Here is a 25,181-nt window from a genome sequence, read left to right on the forward strand (position 1 = left end):
GGCCCCGCCCCCTCCGGGCGCGCTGGGCGGGGCGAAGCCCCTCGGCGCCTTCGGCCCGCCCCGCGGGGGGTGGGCGCAGCTTGTCGCGCTCCTCACAAAGTTTGTTTTCTCCCTGCGGGCGGGTGGGGGAGGGCGCGGAGGGCGCGGGGGGAGGAGAGGGGATCTGACGTCAGGCCGCGAGGTGCTTTCCAGCCGCGAGCTGTCAGGCCGAGTGTCAGGCCGGGCAGGTACGCTGCGCGCGCCCCCGGGGCCCCCCGCCCCCCGCCGGGACTCCCCGCGCCGAGCCCGAGGCCGCGTGGACCCGAAAGCCTCTCGGAAAAGTTAGTGCAGGGAGCAGGAGAGGGCCAGATGGGGGTGGGGGCGCGCGGACAACTTGGAAACTTTCTTTTTCTCAGTCGGACGGGGGAGGGGGCGTAGTCTGGCGCGTGCGGTTGGGGGTGTGTGAGCTCGGGGGTGTTTGTGAGTCCCGACGGCCCCCAGGGGGTGTTTGTGAGTCCCGAAGGCGCTGCGCTCCGGGGGCTGGTAGGGGGCTGTTCCAGCCCCCGGGAGGAAGCCTGCTCGGGGCCCTGGTGGGGGGCCCAGCTTCATAGGATCCCACCCCAGGAGAGGGCCGATCCTGCGCCGGACCTGAGTGAGCGCGCGGGGGGGCGGATTTGTTTGGTTTCAAAAGTGCACGTTGCTAACCGCCGGCAGGGCCCCCCCGCCGCCGAGCCGGGCAGGGGGCGGCCGAGAGTGACAGCTGGGAGTGGGGGCCGCGGGAAGGGCCCGGAGCGGGGGGGCCCTGGGGAGCCCGCGCGAGTTCCCCTTTCCTTTGGAACAAAGGAAAGTCTGTCTCTGAGGCATCTGTCACTCCCAGGCGGGCCAAGGAAGCGGGGCGCGTGAGGCTGGCGCCCCGGAGAAAGTTTGTTGGCGCCGGGACCCTCGGGCAGGCCGAGGGTGAGCCGAGCCTCTCGCAGGAGAAGCGCGCAGCCTGCGGGGCAGGGGGCGGCCAACATGGAGTCTGGGCGCAGGGCTGTGGGGGGGCGGCGCGGAGGTGGGAGCCCAGCCCCCTCCCCTCCTTTCCCCTCCCCTCCCCCTCAGGGCCGAGTTCGGAGCACAAAGCAGAGCGCGCACGCTCCGCCGGCCCCGCGCCCCGAAGAGTCGGCCAGCCCCGAACTGCCGGGGAAGGGGGTGGGAACCAAACTTTTTCCTGCTCCAGGACAGACACGTGAGTTTTCTTTCTTCCAGAGCACCCGCCCCACCGGGATGGCGGGCCCGCCGGGGAGCTGGTGCGCGGAGTCGGCCAGGGGTGGGGGTACTGTGGGGTGCAGGCGCCCCAAGCGCCGGCCGATTCCTCGCCGACCGGGGAGCCATGTGCTCCGACTCGGTCTGGGCCGCGGGGGAGGTTGCGCGCTTTGTCTGCATTGCTGGGAATGCGGGCGTGAGTGCGCGGCCGGGGGGAGTGTCGGGGCCGAGCTAGGGGAGTTGTCAGAAAGTTGGTGCGGGAGTGGCTGCAGGTGGCGTCGTGGGATTCTGTAGGAGGGTGCATGGGATGTTGTGTCGAGGGGGTGCTGCCACTGGTCACTGAGGGTAGAACTGATTGTTAGTGTGATGACGCCTGGAGTTTTCCCTGTCGGAGAAATTGGGGGTGGCCGGGTCGGTTGGAGTTCGTAGGTGGGCGGGTACAAAAGTTGGGTTAGTTGCGTGGGTCACTGTTGTTCGTGCTAGGCCTGGGTCTGTAAGCTGTGCGTGTGCGTGCTGTATGTGTCGGTGATAAACCCTAGGGTTTGTAGGGCTTGAGCGATGGGTCCGGGCCAGTTATCCTAGCGCTGTTGGTTAATTCCCTGGCTTGAGTGTGTCTGGGTGCGGTGTAGGGTGCATATGTGGGAAACCTCCCAGCCTATAGATGGCCCTGGGTTGCAGAACACCGAGGTGGAGAAGTTTGTGTAGGCTGAGAGGTCGTTCCCCAGGGCCCACCCGGGGAACCCTGCGGACAGACTTGGCTGGCAGCCAGGGTGGAATTTGTACAGCTAACCTTGAGTAAACTTCTCACAGCCGGCCAGGGCTGCATCACTGAGCCCGGATCCCAGCTGCCCTGGCCATCTAGAAATGTCTGTCTGACCTCAGAAAGCGCCTGCTGTGGTGCTGTCTGAGGAGTGGCACCTCTAACCAGTGCCTGTCTCACCTCCAGGTGGCCTGGCTGAAAGGGTAGACCCTTCCCTCGAAAGCCTGGCCTAGCCAGCCCAGAGATCTGGGCGCAGGTCCAAGAAGAGGAAACAAAACCTGGGAGATGCCAGAGTCTGTTGGCCGGCCTGCTGGGGAGCTGTTAAAAGGCTGAGAAGGGAGGAGCCTTGAGATCCTGGCATCAGCCTGGCCTAGAACTTTTGCTTTTAAAGTGAAAATCTGGCCGGATGCGGTGGCTCAGGCCTGTAATCCCAGCACTTTGGGAGGCCGAGGCCAGCAGATCACCTGAGGTCAGGAGTTCGAGACCAGCCTGGCCGACATGGCAAAACCCCATCTCTACTAAAAAAAAAAAAAAAAAAAAAAAAAAAAACAGCTAGGTGTGGTGGCACACACCTGTACTCCCAGCTACTCCGGAGGCTGAGGCAGAATTGCTTGAACCCAGGAGACGGAGGTTGCGGTGAGCCGAGATTGCACCACTGCACTCCAGCCTGGGCTACAGAGCAAGACTCCATCTCAAAAAAAAAAAAAGAAAATATTTTTTGCATGTGTGAAACAGAACTTTGTCGGGGGCTGAGCAGCTGATTTGGGTTATCTAGGGAAAATCCTTCCTTCATTTGACAGGTGAAGACAGGACTCAAGCCCAGAGAGGGGAGGATCCTTGCCCAGGATTACAGTGCCAAGTGGAGGGTGGGCCTTGCTCATTCATCTGGATTTTGAGTGGTTGAGTCTAGGACCAGGCCAAGGGGCCTGACAAAGGAGAATGTCCAAGAAGCAACCAGTAGAGAGATGACTCACCTCTCTCACTGCAAGGTACACAGTAGGTGCTCCTTAAATATCACATGGACTGCTGCAGGACCATGGTGATCTGTAGTTTCCGGAGTTCTCACTGGGCGTTGGGAGACCTAGGAGGCAGTACAGTATACAGCCCACAAGAGAAGGTGGGGAGAGGCCTGGTCCAAATCCAACTTAAGTATCCTAAGCTGGGGGTGGGATTTTTTTCCGTTACAGCTTTATTGAGATATAACTCACATACCATGCAATTCATCCATTTACAGTATACTTATCAGCAGGTTTTGGTATGTTTGCAACTATCACTATAGTCAATTTTAGGACTTTTTTTTGAGGGGGATGGGGGGACAGGGTCTTGCTCTGCCTCTCAGACTGGAGTACAGTGGTGTTATCTCATCTCATTGCAACCTCTGCCTCCAGGCTCAAGCGATTCTCCCACCTCAGCCCCCAGAGTAGCTAGGACCACAGACATGTGTTACCATGCTCAACTAATTTTTGTATTTTTTTGCAGAAATGGGGTTTCACCGTGTTGCCCAGGCTGGTCTTGAACTACTGAGCTCAAGTGATCTACCTGCCTTGGCCTCCCAAAGTGCCAGGAGTATAGGTGTGAGCCACAGCATGTGGCTTTTTTTTTTATTATTTTATTTTTAAAAATGGGGTCTTACTATATTGTCCAAGTTGACATGCACTGGTGCGATCATAGCTCACTACAGCCTTGAACTCCTGGGTTCAAGGGATCCTCTCACCTCAGCCTCTTGAGCAGCTGGGAGTATTGGCACACCATACTGGGCTAATTTTTATTTTATTTTATTTTTTATTTTAATTTTTTTTTATTTTGTTAAGACAGAGAATCGTTCTGTCACCCAGGCTGGAGTGCAATGGCATGATCTCGGCTCACTGCAACCTCCACCTCCCAGGTTCAAGCAATTCTTCTGCTTCAGCCCTCCCCTGCATAGCTGGGATTACAGGTGCCCACCACCACACCCAGCTACTTTTTGCATTTTTAGTAGAGACGGGGGTTTCACCATGTTGGCCAGGCTGGTCTCGAACTCCTGACCTCAGGTAAGCCACCCGCCTCAGCCTCCTAAAGTACTGGGATTTCGGGCGTGAGCCACCACGCCAGGCCCCAATTTTTATTTTTTGTAGAGACAGGGTCTTGTGTTGCCCAGGCTGCTATTGAACTCCTGGCCTCAGGGGATCCTCCCGCCTTGGCCTCCCAAAGCATTGAGATTACAGGCATGAGCCTGTACTACACCTGGGCCTGTATTACACCTGGCCCAGGATGTTTTTACCCCATCAGAAAGAAACTCCATACACTTTAGCTATCAGCATTCTGTCTCCGCAGCCCTAACTGCGGAGCTGTTAGTTAGCTAATCTACCCTGTCTCGATAGAGTTCATGATCAATGAAATCATATAACATGTAGTCTCTTATGACTGGCTTTTTTCCCTTAGCATAATGCTTTCAAGGCCTACTATATTGTAGCATATGTCAGGACTGACTTTTTTTTTTTTGAGACGGAGTTTCGCTCTTGTTGCCCAAGCTGGAGTGCAATGGCATAATCTCGGCTCACTGCAACCTCCATCTCCTGGGTTCAAGGAATTCTCCTACCTCAGCCTCCCAAGTAGCTGGGATTACAGGCGCACACCACCACGCCCAGCTAATTTTTTTGTATTTTCAGTAGAGATGGGGTTTCACCATGTTGGCCAGGCTGGTCTTGAACTCCTGACCTCAAGTGATTCACCTGCTTCAGTCCCCCAAAATGCTGGGATTACAGTAATGAGCCACCGCTCCCGGCTATGAATTCCTTTTTTTAATGGGCGAATAAACCATTGAAAAGATAGACGACTTTTTTTTTTTTTTGTAGAGATGAGGTCTCACTATGTTGCCCAAGCTGGTCTTGAACTTCTGGGTTCAAATATTCCTTCTACCTCAGCCTATACTGCTGTGAATATGTGTGTATGAGGTTTTATGTGGACACAAGTTTTCATTTCTCTTGGACTATCTAGGAGTGAAATTTCTGGGTTGCATAGTAACTCCGTTTGACCACCATAGTATCTTGGGCAGCTTTTTTTTTTTTTTTTTTTTTTTTGAGATGGCGTCTCAATGTGTTGCCCAGGCTGGAGTGCAGTGGCATGATCTCGGCTCACTGCAACCTCTGCCTCCCAGGTTCAAGCGATTCTCCTGCCTCAGCCTCCTGAGTAACTGGGACTACAGGCGCTTGCCACCACAGCTGTCAAATTTTTGTATTTTTTTGTAGCAACGGAGTTTCACCATATTCGCCAGGCTGGTCTCAAACTCCTGACCTTGTGATCCACCTGCCCCGGCTTCCCAAAGTGCTGGGATTACAGGTGTGAGCCACCGCGCCCGGCCTTTTGTTTGTTTGGTTTTGTTTTTGTTCAGATGGATTCTCGCTCTGTCACCAGGCTGGAGTGCGGTGGCGCCATCTCGGCTCACTGCAACCTCCGCCTCCTGGGTTTAAGCAATTCTCCTGCCTCAGCCTCCGGAATAGCTGGGACTACAGGCGCGCACCACCACGCCCAGCTAATTTTTGTATATTTAGTAGAAATGAGGTTTCATCATGTTGGCCGGGATGGTCTCGAGCTCTTGACCTCCTGATCTGCCTGCCTTGGCCTCCCAAAGTGCTAGGATTACAGGCATAAGCCACCAAGCTCAGCCTTTATTTTTTGAGACCTTTTTTATTTTTTTGTTACCCAGGCTGTAGTGTAGTGGCACAAACACAGTTCACTGCAGCCTTGACCTCCTGGGCTCAAGCAATTCTGCCTCAGTCCCACAAGTAGGTGGGCCTACAGGTGCACACCATGACACCTGACTGATTTTTGTATTTTGTGTGTGTGTGTGTGTGTGAGCCACTGCGCTGGCCTTGGGCAGCTGTCTTAATTGCTCTCTGTTACCTCAGCTATAAAATGATGATAATAATAGCTTCTCCCTTATTGAGGAATTGTAATTAAATGAGATAACGTGTAAAATGCTCAGTACAGGCCGGGCATGGTGGCTCACGCTTGTAATCCCAGCACTTTGGGAGGCTCAGGCTGCCAGATCACTTGAGGCCAGGAGTTCAATACCAGCCTGGCCAATATGGTGAAACCCCGTGTCTACTAAAAAATACAGAAAATTAGCCAGATGCATGCCTGTAATCCCAGCTACTCGGAGGCTGAGGTGGGAGATCACTTGAACCCGGGAGACAGAGGTTGAAGTGAGCTGAGATGGTGCCACTGCACTCCAGCCTGGGCTACAGAGTGAGATCCTGTCTCAAAAACAAAAAAAAAAGATAAGAAAAAACCAAATGCTCAGTACCGAACATGGAGAATAGCAGACCTCAGTGGAAACTGTAATTATTTCCAGTCCAAGTCCTGCGTGTGAATGAGCTGCCATTTGCTAGTCACCTACCTGTTCCATGAAGTGGAGAAACTTTGGACTCATACCTTCTAGCTTGCTTGGGCTGTGTTATGGCCTGAGACTCTGAATTGCAATTACCCCATTTCTGGTGTCCCAGGCTCAAGTAATGCTGAGCGTGTTTGGAGACTAGGAAAAGGCAGTACATGCTAATGACGTTCCTATCCCCTGTGTCACTTGTCCCAGGTTTACCCAAGGTCCAGCCCCCTAGGCACCATGTCGGACAGTGATCTAGGCGAGGACGAAGGCCTCCTCTCTCTGACGGGCAAAAGGAAGCGCAGGGGGAACCTGCCCAAGGAGTCGGTGAAGATCCTCCGTGACTGGCTGTACTTGCACCGCTACAACGCCTACCCCTCAGAGCAGGAGAAGCTGAGCCTTTCTGGACAGACCAACCTGTCAGTGCTGCAGGTAAGGAGGGGATCTGGATAAGGGGGTGGTAAGAGGATCTGTGTTCTAGTCCTATTCCAGCTTCCAGCCACGCCACTGACTCACTGTGGTCTTGGGCCAGTCACTTTCGCTGTCTGGGCTTCAGTTTCTTCTTGGGTTAGGGGAGAACACCTAACTCTCCCTGTCTCAAGGGAAGACAATGAAATAGGGTCGCTGTGGTCAATTTCAGACTTTAGATAGTCCTTTTTTTTGAGACAGAGTCTTGTGCTGTCACCCGGGCTGGAATGCAGTGGTGCGATCTCGGCTCACTACAACCTCCACCTCCCGGGTTCAAGCGATTCTCCTCCCTCAGCCTCCCGAGTAGCTGGGATTACAGGCGCCCGCCACCATGCCCAGCTAATTTTTTGTATTTTTAGTAGAGACAGGGTTTCACCATGTTGGCCAGGCTGGTCTTGAACTCCTGACCTTGTGATTCGCCTGCCTCAGCCTCCCAAAGTGCTGGGATTACAGGCGTGAGCCACCACGCCCGGCCCAGACTTTGGATAGTTCTGAAGAGGCAAGGAATGTAATGTTGTCAAAGTCTAGGTGTCATCATTAACTTTGGAGGCCAAGGGAAGATGAGAAGGCATCGAGCATCTAGGATTCGGCCCCCTGCCCCAACGCAGTATTGGACGGCGACTTGGTTGAAAGGGGCAGCTGTGATTTGCAGTGTGGTTAAGAGATGGGACAGAATCACAATCCAGGAAAGGACAGAAGTCAGAGGTTCTGTGTTCATAATCCAGTTCTGCCTCACGTCTTGATTTCCTCATCTGTAAAGGAGCAGGGGGTGCGCAGAATCCTCCCCTGCCTGGTGGAACTGTTGTGACAAATAGATTCAGAACTGGATGTGAAAGTGCTTTGCAAACCATGCACATGAACACACTCAAAAGAGATAGCCTTATCCCCTTTTAATCAGAGTGCAAAGTATTGTCGCCTTTGAATCGCGCCTATTGCTGACCCGCAGGTGCCTTTGTTCTGCTTTCCTGGAGCAGAGGCGGGGGACCCTGGACCACCATTGCTTTGCCTCCAGTTTGCTTCTCCCCTTCCTAGAGACACACAGTAGCCTGTTAGCCTAACACCAGAGGCCCAGCCCTGCCCTGCTGGCCCCCACTGCTCCCTTCCTGAGCCAGTCAAACCTCTCCTCCAAACTCTCCTGTTTCTCTTTCCCCCTCTGTCCTTTCTTTCTTTCCTTTTTTTTTTTTTTTTTTGAGGCAGAGTTTTGCTCTTGTTGCCCAGGCTGGAGGGCAATGGCATCATCTCAGCTCACCACAACCTCTGCCTCCCGGGTTCAAGCAATTCTCCTGCCTCAGCCTCCGAGTAGCTGGGATTACAGGCACCACGTCCGGCTAATATTTTGTATTTTTAGTAGAGATGGGGTTTCTCCATGTTGGTCAGGCTGGTCTCAAACTCCTGACCTCAGGTCATCTGCCCACTTCGGCCTCCCAAAGTGCTGGGATTAAAGGCTTGAGTTACCACGCCTGGCCTCCCTCTCTGTCCTTTGATAGCTTGTTACTCCAACCTTTGGTGCTGTCTCTCCCTCCTTCCCTTATCCCCTCTGAACCTCCCACGTCTTCCTACTTTCTATCTTTCTTCCATGTAGAGACATGGTAAGTATTTCAGCCCTCAGAACTCCTGTCACCTAACTTTATACTCTGGGCAATGGTTAATCCAAGTATCTGTATGAGAAAGGCTCTAAAGTTACAGATCCTGACTCAGATTCCATCTTCTCCACAAGAGGAAGCCTGGACCTTGGCCAAGTCACTGCCTTCTCTCTGAGCCTCATTATTCCCTCATCTGAAAAAAGAGAGGTGATTGTAGCACTTTCATGAGTGTAGGGAGGAGGGGAAGAGAAGAATTCAAGGCTCACTCAGGCCCTCCCTGCACAGTGACTCACGCCTGTAATCCCGGCACTTTGGGAGACCAAGGCAGGAGGATCACATGCGCCCAGGAGTTTGAGACCAGCCTGGGCAACATAGGGAGACCCCATCTGTACAAAACAAAAAAATTAGCTGGGCATGGTGGTACATACCTGTAGTCTCAGCTACTTGGGGAGCTAAAGTGGGAGGAAGGATTACTTGAGCCCTGGAGGTGGAGGCCGCAGTGAGCTGTGATTGCACCACTACATTCCAGACTGGGCGATGGAGTGAGATGATGTCTCAAAAAAAAAAAAAAAAAAAAAAAGACCAGGTGTGGTGGCTCATGCCTGTAATCCCAGCACTTTGGGAGGTCAAGGCAGGTGGATCTCCTGAGGTCGGGTGTTCAAGACCAGCCTGGCCAACACGTAGAAAATCCATCTCTACTAAAAATACAAAAAAGTAGCTGGGCGTGGTGGTGCATGCCTGTAATCCCAGCTACTCAGGAGGCTTAGGCAGGAGAATCCCTTGAACCCGGGAGGCAGAGGTTGCGATGAGCCGAGATGGCTGCATTGCACTGCAGCCTGGGCAACAAGAACGAGACTCCATCTCAAAAAAAAAAAGGCTACTGGTCAGTGTTTGGCATACAGTGGGTGTTTCTACTGTTTTCAGCTTCATGTCTCTGCCTAAGGCACAAAGTCTTGGGCTGACCCTGGGTGCCCAGCAGTGCATGGCATCTCACAGTGTACCTCCTCAGCATGGGGCTGTGCAGAGTTGGGATCCCAGAGAGGTTCCAGACACATTCTTACCCTCGAGGAGTGCGTAGACAGCCTCTTTGCGGGTCTCCCTGCCTTCAGCCTTGTTCATTTAATCCATTATTTTGAACAAAAAGGCCCAGATCTGATAGGGCCAGGCACTCCTAGACTTTACTGCCCTCAGGATAGAGTCCAGACTGATCCACAGCCTAGGTTTGGGGCTGCTGCTTATATTCCCAGTGCACCTCATCCTGTCCTGTCAAACCACTTGTCACATTCTATTGGAATTACTTTTTGTCAGGGACACTTTCTCAAACCTGAGAAATATACTCTTTTTTTTTTTTTTTTTTTTGGAGACAGAGTCTCGCTCTGTCGCCCAGGCTGGAGTGCAGTGGCCGGATCTCAGCTCACTGCAAGCTCCACCTCCTGGGTTCACGCCATTCTCCTGCCTCAGCCTCCCAAGTAGCTGGGACTACAGGCACCCGCCACCATGCCCGGCTAATTTTTTATATTTTTGGTAGAGACGGGATTTCACCGTGTTAGCCAGGATGGTCTCGATCTCCTGACCTCATGGTCTGCCTGCCTCAGCCTCCCAAAGTGCTGGGATTACAGGCGTGAGCTACCATGCCCGACCTACTAACTCCTTTTATTTATTTGTGTGTATGTGTGATGGAGTCTTGCTCTGTCACCCAGGCTGGAGTGCAGTGGTGCAATGTCAGCTCACTGCAACCTCTGCCTCCTGGGTTCAAGTGGTTTTCCTGCCTCAGCCTCCTGAGTAGCTGGGATTGCAGGCGCATGCCACTGCACCCAGCTAATTTTTGTATTTTAAGTAGAGACGGGGTTTCACTGTGCTGGCCAGGCTGGTCTTGTACTCCTGGCCTCAAGTAATCCATCCACCTCAACCTCCCAAAGTGCTGGGATTACAGGCATGAGCCACCATGCCTGGCCCATCCTTTTAAAGAAAACATTTTTCAGCCAGGCATGGTGGCTCACGCCTGTAATCCCAATACTTTGGGAGGCCAAGGCGGGCGAATCACCTGAGGTCAGGAGTTCAAGACCGGCCTGACCAACGTGGTGAAACCCTATCTCTACTAAAAATACAAAATTAGCTGGGCGTGGTGCCGCATGCCTGTACTCCCAGCTACTCAGGAGGCTGGGGCAGGAGAATCACTTGAACCCGGGAGGTGGAGGTTGCAGTGAGCCAAGATCGCACCATTGCACTCTAGCCTGGGCAACAAGAGCAAAACTGTCTCAAAAAATAAAAAAACAAAACATTTTTCATCGGCCCATCTCCCCTCAAGATGTTAACTTGAATCATTTTTATCACATCACTTAGGTAAAACAAAACTGGGTATATTAAAAAACCAAAAACCGCCTGTAATCCCAGCACTTTGGGAGGCCGAGACAGGCGGATCACGAGGTCAGAAGATCGAGACCATCCTGGCCTACATGGTGAAACCCCGTCTCTACTAAAAAATACAAAAAACTAGCCGGGCGAGGTAGCAGGCGCCTGTAGTCCCAGCTACTCGGGAGGCTGAGGCAGGAGAATAGCGTAAACCCGGGAGGCGGAGCTTGCAGTGAGCTGAGATCTGGTCACTGCACTCCAGCCTGGGCGACAGAGCGAGACTCCATCTCAAAAAAAAAAAACAAAAAAACACTTCTTTTTGCTTTTGTTCTTATACCTAACCTTAAAATCAAACTGTTTCCAAAGTAGGTAAGTGTAAAACCCGTGACATTCCACCTGACTGTTAACTGAAGATGGCGGGTGGTGCTTTGCTGACTGCACTGCGGGATATGGTGTGACAAAGGCACAGACTCAGTAGAGTAGGTCTGGATGGCCTTAGGCCCCGATACTCCTATTGGTGATGAAAATGGAAACCCAAAGCCAAGCATCCTTCTAGAGAACTAGCGAACCCCTCAAGGTGACACATCCACAGATCTCACCTGGAGAAATGTGAGTCTAAGGAAAGGAGACTGGACATCCCCTGGAGGGAAGGGACCCATGGTGGCTACCTGCTCTAGAGTCATGCCGAGTGTTAAGAGCAGTGGGGACCACCCAGCCCTCCTTGATAGAAACTGACCATGAATCCCATGTCAGCCCCAGCTACACACCTCTCTGGTAACTCCTCCCAGTTAGCTCGTTCCCCTCAGCTCATTTGGTCAATTACCAGCTCCTGTACATATACCCCTTAAATATTTCAGGGTTTTGGCTTCTTTCTTACCCTTGTCTAAACCATCATTATCTGATCACGATCATTTATCACTCTCCAACTTAAAACCCTTCAGGCCAGGCATGGTGGTTTGTGCCTGTAATTCCAGCACTTTGGGAGGCTAAGGCAGGCGGTTTGCTTGAGGCCAGGCTGGGTGTTTGACGCCAGCCTGGTTAAGATGGTTAACTTCTTCAATGCTAAAAATACAAAAATAGCCGGGCATGGTGGCACATGCCTGTAACCCCTGCTACTCAGGAGGCTGAGGTACAGGAATCACTTGAACCAGGAGGAGGAGACTGCAGTGAGATCGCACCACTGCACTCCAGCCTAGGCAACAGCAAAACTCTGTCTCAAAAAAAAATACTTCAGTGGGCTGGCAGGGTAACTCATGCCTGTAATCCCAGCACTTTGGGAGGCTAGGATGGGAGACTCTTGAGCCCAGGAGTTCAAGGCTGCAGTGAGCTATGGTCATGCCACTGCCCTCCAGCCTAGGTGACAGAGTGAGACCCTATCTCTAAAAAAAAAAAAAAAGGCTGGGCGCGGTGGCTTACATCTGTAATCCCAGCACTTTGGGAGGCCAAGGCGGGTTGATCACCTGAGGTCAGGAGTTGGGAGACCTACCTGGCCAACTTCGTGAAACCTTGTCCTACTAAAAATACAAAAATTAGGCCGAGCGCAGTGGCTCACGCCTGTAATCCCAGCATTTTGGGAGGCTGAGATGGGTGGATCACCTGAAGTCAGGAGTTTGAGACCAGCCTGGCCAACATGGCGAAACCCTGTCTCTACTAAAAATATAAAAATTAACCAGATGTGGTGCTGTGTGCCTATAATCCCAGCTACTCAGGAGGCTGAGGCAGAAGAATCGCTTGAACCTGGGAGGCAGAAGTTGGAATGAGCCGAGACTGCGCCACTGCACTCCAGCCTGGGCAACAGACTAAGACTCTGTCTCAAAAAAACCAAAAATTAGCTGGGCATGGTGGCAGGTACCTGTAATCCCAGCTATTTGGGAGGTTGAGGCAAGATAATTGCTTAAACTGGGGAGGCAGAGGTTGTAGTGAACTGAGATTGCACCATTGCACTCCACCCTGGGCAACAGAGCAAGAGTCCATCTCAAAAAAAATAGACAAAAAAACCTTCAATGGCTTTTGCCAACCTAATGACATCACCTGCCCGTGTCTACATCTTAAACCTCAACCCTGATCCCCCACATTCCTGCTACATTGATCCACCTCCCCAGACCATTTTCCTCCTATGCCTGACCAGGAGGCTCCCATCCCCTAAAGGAGCTGTGTGCTCTCACAGCAGATAGAGGGGTCAGAGCACTGGGACACTAAACTGTAATTGCTTTTAGACTGCACCAAATTCTAGAGGTGTGGAGAGCACTGACCTAGTTTTGTTCATAGTTATAGCCCTAATGTAGCTTAGTGCTTGGTATCTGGTAGGTAGGTGCTCAGTAAATAATGTTGAAGTAGCAGAAAAGGACTATAAAGTGTTGGAAGGGTCAACAGGCAGGACCTCAGAAGTAAGGAAATGTAATGGCTCCTAATCATGAAAAATTGCCGAAAGCCTGGGAGCATCATTTTTTCCTGTATTTATTGAATTTTTTTTTTTTTTTTTTTTTTTTTTTTTTTTTTGGAGACAGAGTCACTCTGTCGCCCAGGCTGGAGTACAGTGGCTCAATCTTAGCTCACTGCAACTTGTGCCGCTCGGGTTCAAGCAGTTCTCCTGCCCAGCCTCCCGAGTAGCTGGGATTACAGGTGCCTGCCACCAGGCCCAACTAATTTTTGCAGTTTCAGTAAAGACAGGGTTTCACCATCTTGGCCAGGCTGGTTTCGAACTCCTGACCTCAGGTGATTCGCTCGCTTCAGCCTCCCAAAGTGCTGGGATTACAGGCATGAGCCACTGCGCCCGGCCTCCTGTATTTAATTTTTTTTAATTTCATTTTCCATTAAGGACATTTAAGAATATCTATAAAAGCTGAGCACAGTCTGGGCACGGTGGCTCACACCTATAATTCCAGCACTTTGGGAGGCTGAGGCGAGTGGATCACCTGAGGTCAGGAGTACAGGACCAGCCTGACCAACATGGAGAAACCCCATCTCTACTAAAAACTGCAAGATTAGCTGGGTGTGGTGGCACATGCTTGTAGTCCCAGCTACTCTGGAGGCTGAGACTGGAGAATCACTTGAACCCAGGAGATGGAGGTTGCGGTGAGCCGAGATCGCGCCATTGCACTCCAGCCTAGGCAACAAGAGTGAAACTCCATCTCAAAAAAAAAAGAAAGAAAAAGAAAAACACTAGGCACAGTGTCTCACGCCTGTAATCCCAACACTTTGGGAGGCTGAAGCGGGTATATCACTTGAGGCCAGGAGTTGGAGACCAGTCTGGCCAACATGGTGAAACCCCGTCTCTACTAAAAATAGTCCCAACTACTCAGGAGGCTGAAGCAGGAGAATCACTTGAACCTGGGGGTGTTGGAGGTTGCGGGGAGCCAAGATCACACTACTGCACTCCAGCCTGGTCGACAGAGTGGGACTCTGTCTTTAAAAAAAAAAAAAAAAAAAAAAAAAACACAAAAGTAGGAGAATATAATAATCAACCACCAGCACCAGTCATTTGGCTTGAACAAGTATCAACATTTTCCTAGCTTGTTTTATCTCTCCCTGGGGGCATCTCTTTTCATTGTCTCCTTTAACCCCCGCCCCAGGAGCGATTCATTAGCAAGTCAATGAGTCACTTAACTAACTGGTTTGCTGGTACTTGCCTGGGGCTAGGCAGTTGGGAGGGTTAGGGAAAAAGAAGTCTTTTGTAAAGGATTTTCACGGGTCCCTCTGACATCCTCTAAGCCCAATTTATTGGTTGGACTAGATCGATGACTACCTGGCAGGATTCTGGGCCCTATTCCTTTACTGTAACAACGGTTGGGGATATACCACGTGCCCGGCCTGGGACTCTGTGCTGGGTACACAGTAGTAAGATGGGTACCTTCCCATTACTTCCTGGCTGTCAGGACTGCTTCCATATGCAGCTTCCTGAGGGAAGTCTTCCCAAAGCCAACACCAGGGCAAGGCAGCTGTCCCCTGGCAAGGGCTGTTGGGTGAGAAAGAGGCCTGGTGCAGAGGCTGTAGTGGTCAGCTGTGGGGGAGGGGTGTCCTGGTACCCCCAGGGCAGCCAGGGATGTAGGAGCTGCTCTCTTCTGACTCCAAAGCTAGCTGCCCTCTGATTCCTCCCCCAAGCAACTTCTGTTTTTCCTCATCTCAAGGCCTTTCATCTGTATTTTTTTTTTGAGCTTCTGTGTAAGCTTTTTGGCTTATAAAGGCCTTGGCCTGCAAGGACAAGTAACCAGTAGGCTAAACCATTGGTTCCTAAGCCTGGGTGGCCAGACTTTCTGGGTAACTGGTCTGAAAACACATTCCCGACTCCACCCCTCACCCCCACTAGATCAATAAAGCAGAGGGGAAATCACTATCTAACAGTTTTTAAAAATCTCCCCCAGGCAGGGCGTGGTGGCTCTCCCTGTAATCCCAGCACTTTGGGAGGCCAAAGGGGGCGGATCACTTGAGGTCAGGAGTTTGAGACCAGCCTGGCCAACATAGTGAAACCCTGTCTCTATTAAAAATATGAAAATTAGTCGGGCATGTTGTCACATGCTTGTATTCCCAGCTACTTGGGAGACTGAGGCAGGAGAATTGCTTGAACCCGAGAGGCAGAGGTTGCAGTGAGCCAAGATCGTACCATTGCACTCCAGCCTGGGCGAAGAAGCAAGACTCCATCTCAAAAAAAAAAAAAATCTCCCCTAAGGTGATTTTTTTTTTTTTTTTTTTTTTTTGAGACAGAGTCTCTCGCTCAGTCGCCCAGGCTGGAGTGCAGTGGCACAATCTCGGCTCACTGCAAGCTCCGCCTCCCGGGTTCACGCCGTTCTCCTGCCTCAGCCTCCAAAGTAGCTCGGACTACAGGCGCCCGCCACCACGCCCAGCTAATTTTTTGCATTTTTAGTAGAGACGGGGTTTCACCGTGTTAGCCAGGATGGTCTCGATCTCCTGACCTCGTGATCCGCCCGCCTCAGCCTCCCAAAGTGCTGGGGTTACAGGCGTGAGCCACCGCGCCCGGCCCCCTGAGGTGATTCTAATACAGAGAACTGCCTTCAAGAGCACCTGGATATGGCGGTCCCAGCGTGAATGGTGGTACCATGACGTTTGGGAAAGGCGCCTCAGTGCCTTCACTTCCTTGACATGAAAATGAGAGGGTTTGTGCCTACATCCATTAGCTGCTGCTCCTAGCATCACAGCCTTTGTCAGCCTCCTGGTGCTCCTCCTACCTCCATTTGCCACAGTGATTCCTCTCTTGTCCCTCAGCAGCCTTTCAGATAGAGCCCTGTTTTATGGTAGAGACCGGCTTTCAGGCCCCCAGCCTGTGTTACGCCACATACATCACAGAGTTCACTTTGACCTTCTTACCATCTCTCCATGACCTTGTGTGGGGACAAGTCACAGGTTCTTTTCCTGACTTAGGCACAGGCTGGGCAGCTGGAAGGGGCTGCAGAAAGGGCACTGGCAGCCACTCAGTTCCCCCGCCTTGCCTTGCCCAGCCCCTCAGCTGTGCATTTTTCTGGGCTAAGAAGACAAAACAAACAGATGCTAGGCTGCCAAGTGCTCTGGACAGGACAGTCTTGTGGGGGAGTGTGTGGAGGGGGTGTTTTTCTGTTCTCTGAATCCTCAGCCAAAATGGGAGGTGCCTTTAGGGGCTAGGTGTCCACACAGATGCTGAGGAACGCCCAGGCTTCCTTCCCTGAGACTGCCTTCTCAACAACACTCCTTCTTAGTTTGCTTGACCCGGGTCACTGTGACCTGACCATTTTTCCTCTGCATCCAGGGCTGAGGTGGAGAGGGGCAGTGTACTCCTGCAGCACAGGTACGGGAGGAGGCAGCTGTGGGAGGGAGGGAAAGAAGGCCACAGGCACTGCTCTTGTGCAAGGAAGCCTCCCTCTCACTCTTCAGCTGGCAGTGGGTGGCTGCCCAGAACCAGGCTCTCTGGATCAAACCCAGCTTTTGCACTTGTGACCTTGAACAAGTTTCTGAACCTCTCTGATGTGTTTCTTCAATGGAGATAAGCATAACCTGTCTGATAGGCTGAGATTGAATGAATAATTAGATATGAAATGTGAATAGCACCTGAGACCAGACATGGTGGCTCACACCTGTAATCCCAGCACTTCGGGAGGTTGAGGTGAGCAGAACACCTGAGTTCAGGAGTTCGAGACCAGCCTAACTAACATGGAGAAACCCCATCTCTACTAAAAAAAAAAAAAATGCCGGGCTCAGTGGCTCACGCCTATAATCCCAGCACTTTGGGAGGCCAAGGTGGGTGGATCACAAGGTCAGGAGATGGAAACCATCCTGGCTAACATGGTGAAACCCCATCTCTACTAAAAATACAAAGAAAAAAAATTAGCCAAGCATGGTGGCAGGCACCTGTATCCCAGCTACTCGGGAGGCTGAAGCAGGAGAATCACTTGAACCCAGGAGTCAGAGGTTGCAGTGAGCCACTGCTCTCCAGTCTGGGCAACAGAATGAGACTCTGTCTCAAAAAAAAAAAAAAAGGCCGGGCGCGGTGGCTCAAGCCTGTAATCCCAGCACTTTGGGAGGCCGAGGCGGGTGGATCACGAGGTCAGGAGATCGAGACCATCCTGGCTAACATGGTGAAACCCCATCTCTACTAAAAATACAAAAAACTAGCCGGGCGTGGTGGCGGGCGCCTGTAGTCCCAGCTACTTGGAGGCTGAGGCAGGGGAGAATGGCGTGAACCCGGGAGGCGGAGCTTGCAGTGAGCCGAGATCGCGCCACTGCACTCCAGCCTGGGTGACACAGCGAGACTCTGTCTCCAAAAAAAAAAAAAAAAAAGGCACCTGAGGTGTTTTGTGTTCAAATGTTTGCTATCAGGATTATGATGTTTATTACTCAGCTATCCCCTTTGTTCCTCTGGAAAGACACAGCAAAGCTGGCTGGGTGCTATGGCTCATACCTGTAATCCCAGCATTTTGGGAGGCTGAGGCAGGCAGATTGCTTGAATCCAGGAGTTCAAGAGCAGCCTGGCCAATGTGGTGAAACCCCATCTCTACAAAAAAGGAAAAAAAAAAAAACACTACCTGAGCGTGGTGGCACATGTCTGTGGTCCCATGTACTCGGAAGGCTGAGGTGGGAGAATTACCTAAACCCAGGAGGTCAAGGCTGCAGTGAGCTGTGATTGCACCACTGCACTCCAGCCTGGGTGACAGAGTGAGACCCTGTCTTTTAAAAAAAAAAAAAAAAAAAAAAAAAAAAAAAAAGCACAGCAAAGCAGTGGAAGCCCTAAAGCTAGGAGGCCTCATTTTAAATCCCAGCTCTGCACTGGGAGGATGTGTGACTACACAAGGGCCTTCTTCTCTTTGAGCTCAGTTCTCTCTACTACTTTTGGGACACTGCCCTCTACTCTTCAGGTTGTATGCAGATTAAACATAATGCAAGTGTGGTGGCTGGCATGATACTGCTATCAAAGGTGTTTGAATAAGTTTGTTCCCTTCCTTCATCCCACCCAGCTGTTCAGCCCTTCCTTTTTTTTTTTTTTTTTTTTTGAGATAGAGTCTTGCTCTGTTGCGCAGGCTGGAGTGCAGTGTTGCGATTTCAACTCACCGTAACCTCTGCCTCCTGGGTTCAGGCAGTTCTCTCAGCCTCCTGAGTAGCTGGGACTACAGGCACACACACTGCTAAGCCCTTCCTCTCTTTAGGGTTTTCCCACAGCTCTAGTCAGGATTTGGCTCAGCCAGCGTAACCAAAGCCTGCTGGTATGTGTGTGCATTGGAGCACCGTAGCGGTGAAGAGGAGCAGTAAGAACCCCAGGGCCAGGGCCCCTCCTGGCTGGAATGGAATGGGAGAGAAGGGCCACAGAAGCCTCTGGCTCTGCCCTGCCTGTGAGCCTTCCAGCCTGACAGCCTGGTGCTGTCTTTGAGTCACCTGTAAAATAGATGCAGCTGCAGTTAGCTAGGGTAGGAGAAAAGACACAGGACCAGAAGAAGGACCTAGAGTGTGAAATTTCAGTCAAGCCACCGTTTAGACCATTTAATGGTTTTCCATGGTGCTCTGGCCTGGTTGTCAGCCCTGCCCACCTCTGAGTTCATGAGCTACCATTCACCGGTTCCTTAAGCCAACCCTTTCCTGCCTCAGTTCAGCTGTTTTGGAGGACCATAGAGGTGAAGGAGGGCAGATGAGAACCCCATGGCCAGGGTTTTCCTTGGAATTGTTTAGAACATTCTTAGCTTTCTATATGGCTGGCTCTTCCTTATCCTTACATCTCAGCCTTCCAAAACCCTTAGCCATGGAAGTTTCTCTTATCTTTATAACCCCCCCCACCTTTATTTTTGTTTCCTTTTTGGCACTTATTGGTGGTTATTCACCTAGTTGTTGATTGTCAGTCTCCATGACTAGGTGCACTGTAAGCTCCACAAGTTGGCGTGCATGTGTGTTTAATTCACAAAGGCATCCCAGCACCAAGAACTGGGCCCAATATAGCAGGCACTCAAATGATAATTTGAATGAGCAAGAAGCCTTGAAGAGCAGCAGGAAGGTGAGAAGCTCTAACTTTTTTTTTTTTTTTTTTTTTAAGATGGAGTCTCACTGTGTTACCCAGGCTGGAGCTCAATGGCTTATTCTCGGCTCACTGCAACCTCTGCCTCCTGGGTTCAAGCAATTCTGCCTCAGCCCCCACAAGTAGCTGGGACTGCAGGCACGCGCCACCACACCCGGCTTATTTTTGTATTTTTAGTAGAGACGGGGTTTCACTGTGTTGGCCAGGCTGGTCTCCTGACCTCGTGATCTGCCCACCTCAGCCTCCCAAAGTGCTGAGGTTACAGGCGTGAGCCACCGCACTTGACCGACTTTTTTTGCCTTTGAGACAAGGTCTCACACTGTCACCCAGACTGGAGTACAGTGGCACAGTCACAGCTCACTGCAGCCTCAACCTCCTGGGCTCAATTGATCCTGTCACCTCAGCCTTGCAAGTAGCTGGGACTACAGACACACACCACCATACCCAGCTAATTTTTGTACTTTTTGTAGACACAGGGTTTTCCCATGTTGACCAGGCTGGTCTGGAACTCCTGAGCGAAAGCCATCTGCCCACTTTGGCCTCCCAAAGTACTGGGACTGCAGGCGTGAGCTACAGCATCCAGCCTGACTCTCCAGGCTGGAGTACACGGGCATGATAATGGCTCACTGCAACCTCGGCCTCCCTGACCTCAGCCTCCTGGGACTATAGGGCACGTGCCATCACAACAGCTAATTTTTTGTGTTTTTGTAGAGATGTGGTTTCACCATGTTGCCCAGGCTGGTCTCGAACCCCTGGGCTCAAGTGATCTGCCTGCCTCAGCCTCCCAAAGGCTGGAATTACAGGTGTGAGCTACCGTGCCCAGCCAGGGGAGGGTCTTCATGTCCAGGCTCTGGAGTCTGGACTTACCGTGTAGGCAGTAGGAGACAAATGGCAGTTTTCTAGAACAGGAATGACAGCCATAGCATTTTAGAAAGAACACGAAACCAGTAAAGAGGCTAGACTGAAGAGCTGTAAAGTTGGGGGCTATTCAAGATCGTCCAGAGATAGGGGGCAGGGTGCTATAGGTGTCCCCCAAACCACATGCATATCACTTAATGGTGAGAAATTTTATACTTCTAAACAATCAACTAGATGGGAATGGGGTCAGAGTTAGTGGTAGCTTTCTCAACAGCGTGTGGAAAAAAGTCAAGGATGTTGGTTGAGCGCATGTTCTGCTGAGGCTACTACTCCTGGTATTGCTGAGAAATAAGAATGCCTTTCTTCCACGCCAGGCACGGTGGCTCATGCCTGTAATCCCAGCACTTTGGGAGGCCAAGGCAGGTGGATCACTTGAGGTCAGGAGTTCGAGACCAGCCTGGCCAACATGCTAAAACCCCATCTCTACCAAAAAAAATAAATAAATAAGAAAAAATAAAGAATAACCTTCTTCCTGATAGCTCCCTTGTGCCTTTGTGGCTTTCTCTGGCTGGCAGTGAAACTCTGCACTACAAACTTGGGAGTGAGTTGCCCTTAGCATCAATCCCTCTCTTCTTCTTCATCCACCCAGGCAGCAGGTCCTGCCATTCCAATATCCTAAACGCAGCAAACATTTGTCCTCTCGCCACCTCCCTTAATGTAACCTGAACTACTAGCAGTACCCCGTCTCCCTGCTTCCAGTCTGTTCTCCACATCATACGTTGCTCCTTGCGTCAAACCCTCATATAGCTCCTCAGTACCCTTAACAATAAAGAAGCAAATCCTCCTGCTAAGAGGTAGCCTTCAGTTACCACTCTAAGCTCCAGCCACATGGAGTTTTTGTTTGTTTGCTTTTTTGAGACTGGCTCTGTCACCCAGGCTAGAGGGCAGTGATGTAATCTTGGTTCACTGCAACCTCGTCCTCCTGGGTTCAAGCAAGTCTCCTGCCTCAGCCTCCTAAGTAGCTGGGATTATAGGCGCCTGCCACCATGCCCAGCTAATTTTTCTGTTTTTAGTAGAGACAGGGTTTCACCATGTTGGCCAGGCTGGTGTGTGTTCTTATTTAACTCTCTTTTCCTACTATTAACTTCTGTGTTTTCTGCTGTGTTCCCAGGTCCTAGGACATGCTTCATAGCTGTTTGTTTTGGTTTGTTTTGAAACAGGGTCTTGTTCTGTTGCCCAGGCTGGAATACAGTGGTACGATCATAGCTCACTGCAGCTTCCACCTGTTGGGCTCCAGCGATCTTCCGACCTCAGCCTCCCAGGTAGCTGGAACCACAGGGGCGCACCACTACACCTGGCTAACTTCTTTTGTAGAAACAGGGTCTCCCTGTGTTGCCCAGGCTGGTTTCGAACTCCTGAGTTTAAGCAATCCTCCCGCCTTGACCTCCCAAATTGTTGGGATTACAGGCGTGAGCCACTGCGCCCAGCCCATAGCTGTTTCTGATTGAGCGAACTGATCGGTCTTGTATATTCATTCCAGATATGTAACTGGTTCATCAATGCCCGGCGGCGGCTTCTCCCAGACATGCTTCGGAAGGATGGCAAAGACCCTAATCAGTTTACCATTTCCCGCCGCGGGGGTAAGGCCTCAGATGTGGCCCTCCCCCGTGGCAGCAGCCCCTCTGTGCTGGCGGTGTCTGTCCCAGCCCCCACCAATGTGCTCTCCCTGTCTGTGTGCTCCATGCCGCTTCACTCAGGCCAGGGGGAAAAGCCAGCAGCCCCTTTCCCACGTGGGGAGCTGGAGTCTCCCAAGCCCCTGGTGACCCCTGGTAGCACACTTACCCTGCTGACCAGGGCTGAGGCTGGAAGCCCCACAGGTGGACTCTTCAACACGCCACCACCCACACCCCCAGAGCAGGACAAAGAGGACTTCAGCAGCTTCCAGCTGCTGGTGGAGGTGGCGCTACAGAGGGCTGCTGAGATGGAGCTTCAGAAGCAGCAGGACCCATCACTCTCATTACTACACACTCCCATCCCTTTAGTCTCTGAAAATCCCCAGTAGGCATCTGCCAACAAGGGTGCTCAAGGCTCAAGCCAGCTGTCCTGGGTTTCCGTTTCGGTTCCCTTTCATACAGAGGGTTTTCTATGGATCACTGCCAAACATTGGGATCATCTCCTCTGTCCAGAGGTCTTCAGCAGGAAGACGCCAGCTGGCACCACTGCACTGTGATGGGGGCCCTCTCCTCTGCTGACTCTGCCGTTTCTCCAGGCCTCCCCTCAGTGATGAGACCAAGAGATCGGAGACAAGCATGGTGCTGCTGCTGCTGCTGCTTCTCCAGAAAATCCCTGGGACACCTTTGTTGCAGCCTGGTTTCCTGGGCTGGGCTCAGGAAAGCTGCCAAGTTCAGTCCTATGTTGGGTCCAAGCTGCCCCTGTGCTGTTTCTGTCAAGCCAGGTATGGACATTCCAAGTTCATATGCATGAACAACAGAAAAGAGGAACCCAGTGGATGTAACAGAACCGACTCCAGTTGAATGTTTAGATTTTTGCTAAACTGTTTTCTTTTTCCCTTTTTTGCTGTGGTTTGCATTCACGGCAGTAGTTAGCCCAGGTGTGGGGAACGAGAGTGCACTGCATGATAGCGTTATAGTGAGCTGGGAAGGACCCACCACTGCCACTGGGGATTGTTTTGCAAGAAAGGAATATTTTTATTTTGGGGACCAGCTAAGTCTCTGCAGTAGTGTGAAATTCCAAATGGTGGTTTTATCGTTGGTTTGGTTTACCCAAAAAAAGGCAGGAAAAAAAAAAAACCCATATGAGCGCATTGACTTTTCTGCCACAGGCACAGAAGGGTAGAAAGCCACAGCAGGGGGCAGTCCAGCAGACTCTGACTCAACTTTCTAGGTACCTAGCAGAGAAGGATGGTAAGATCAAAAGGTGTTTGGTTTTTCTTTTCTTTTTTATTGTAGTTTTTTGGGGGGTGGGGGGAGTAAACTAGACAGAAGCGATGGATTTTTTTTTTTCTTTAATGTTTTTCCCTTTGTTCTTGAACATTTTTGCCCTGCAGCCTGAGTTTTGAATTCTTTTAGGAACTTGGATTAGAGGGCCCCTATGTCAGAAGCTCCCAGCACCTCCTACTTGGGAGAGAAGTGAGCCATCTGCTGGTCAGGAAGTCCTCCAAAGAGGCAGCCTTTCCCACAATGGTGGCAGGAAACTATCTGGGGAAAGCAGGAATAGTGTCCACTGCTGCCAGGGAACTGCCTTCAGAGAAGGCTGGGGCTGGAAAGGGGTTAGAAGCCTGCTAGCTGGGATTGTCTTTGTTTCAGCTTCCTTTAAATTAGAGTTACAGGGGCCCCTGCCCAGTGAACAGATCACAATTGGTCTTATGCTCCTCCCTCTCCCCCATTTTTTCTTTTGCTGTTCTGTTTTTTGTTTTTTTGAGATAGAGTCTCACTCTGTCACCCAGGCTGGAGTGCAGTGGTGCGATCTCGGCTCACTACAGCCTACGCCTCCCGGGTTCAAGCAATTCTTTGCCGCAGCCTCACGAGTAGCTGGGATTATAGGAGCCTGCCACCATGCCCAGCTAATTTTTGTATTTTTAGTAGCGATGGGGTTTTACCATCTTGGCCAGGCTGGTCTTGAACTCCTGACCTCATGAGCCACCGCGCCCAGCCTCTTTTGCTGTTTCATTGCTGACAGTGTTCAACAGCAATATGTCCCATCTTTATGTATCCTAAGAAACACTAATCCTAGGTTATTGCTAGCCAAAATATTTTTGTCCTGAATAACGTCACTGGGCCAAAAGATAGATCAGTACCGCAGCCTTTAGTTTCCTGAAATCACCAGGTCAGGCACAAGGAGAAGAGAGGTTCCTGGATACTGACTAACTTGGGTGGGCCTAGCCAGGAGAAAGACAGTAACATGTGTTCTGTACTTTCTTGGAAGATCCCTGAAGCCATCACAGAGGCTCCCCAACTTCTGAGTTGCCCATCTGTTGCTGGAGTGGGAATGGATTGCTGAAGGAGAGGGAGCTTTGCTCTCTCTAGGTGGGCAAGTTTCCTGGGCTCTCTGTGTTGCCTCCCTCTGGCTGCTTCCTCCCGTGCCCTCTCCCCGTGTGCCCCAGGGGGATCAGGGATCCTCACCCTCCTGAGGCCCAGTGGGGAGGAATGAACATGGCTGCGTCCAGGTTCACTGAAGCTGCCATTTGCCCAGCCTTTTCCATCCCAGCCCTGTCAGTGAGCCCTGGTCTGGTGCAACTGCTGCAGGATGCCTGTAGTAGGGAACTCTGGAAGTGTATTGGTCTGAGGTGGGATTTTCCCTCCCCGCAGTGCACTGAGCAACAGAGGGTGGTGAGGGGTGAGGCAGCCATGCTGCTGAATTCTGGTTGGCATTCCCCCATTATGTAAAGTGGGGTGTTGGGGTGGGGCAGACTCTGCTTGGGTTTGGTTGTAAGATAAACCTAGAGGAGAAGTACAGTTGTCCCATTGAATTATTTGAGTAAAAACTACTGTAAATAACTTTTTTGTCTTTTGTCAAATAAAATTGTTGTTTTGTTTTTTTAAGCAGAAACAGGGTTCTTGATGATTGATCCACCAGGGCTCAGGGCCCAGACTTGAAGACAAGGCAGTTACTGGCTTCCTACTTTGCTTTACATCTTTTACTCTCTCTCTAGTAGCCAGCTGTGAGTTCTGTGCACGCTGTACCCCCATTCCCTTTCACCAGCTCCATTCTGTATCCCATCTAACTCAGGGTAAAGGGGGTCTTTGCATCCTACATTGAGCCAGTCTTCCCTGGGATCAACAGTTAAGCTTTGAGGTTGCTAAATGGTGAGGATATAACCTTGAGGAACTGGCAGTTTTGTCCTCCCCCTCTCTCGGTAAGAAATGAGCACAACTGCAGCGTGAACCCAGCACAGAGAGAAGCAGCTATGAGGTGGAAACTCCAGTCATGTCTGAAACCAGGACTACCTCTAGACTTCCCTATTATGTAAGCTAGTGAATTCCCCTTTTTGCTTAAATTAGCTGTTAATACATTTCTGCCATACTGAAATGACAATACACTAACTGCAGCCCAAACTACAAAAACCAAGGT

The 25,181-nt window shown here is 51.3% G+C and overlaps 1 protein-coding gene across 7 annotated transcripts; it reads left to right on the top strand.

Moving 5' to 3' along the window:
• The first annotated feature begins 3 nt into the window (after positions 1-3).
• Positions 4-24,659, top strand: TGIF2 (TGFB induced factor homeobox 2). 7 transcript variants are annotated; one of them, XM_007964051.3, is made up of 3 exons: positions 4-99; positions 6,555-6,776; positions 21,631-24,659. In XM_007964051.3, the coding sequence occupies exons 2-3, from the start codon at positions 6,585-6,587 to the stop codon at positions 22,150-22,152; spliced, it is 714 nt and encodes a 237-aa protein (XP_007962242.1). In that variant the 5' UTR covers positions 4-99; positions 6,555-6,584; the 3' UTR covers positions 22,153-24,659. The 7 variants fall into 7 exon arrangements, with proteins under 7 accessions (XP_007962242.1, XP_007962214.1, XP_007962223.1 ...); XM_007964023.3 differs by lacking the exon at positions 4-99 and adding an exon at positions 125-227; XM_007964032.3 differs by lacking the exon at positions 4-99 and adding an exon at positions 171-320.
• Positions 24,660-25,181: the final 522 nt, after the last annotated feature.

Source organism: Chlorocebus sabaeus, chromosome 2 (assembly GCF_047675955.1).
Source record: "Chlorocebus sabaeus isolate Y175 chromosome 2, mChlSab1.0.hap1, whole genome shotgun sequence".
Taxonomy (NCBI): Eukaryota; Metazoa; Chordata; class Mammalia; order Primates; family Cercopithecidae; genus Chlorocebus; species Chlorocebus sabaeus.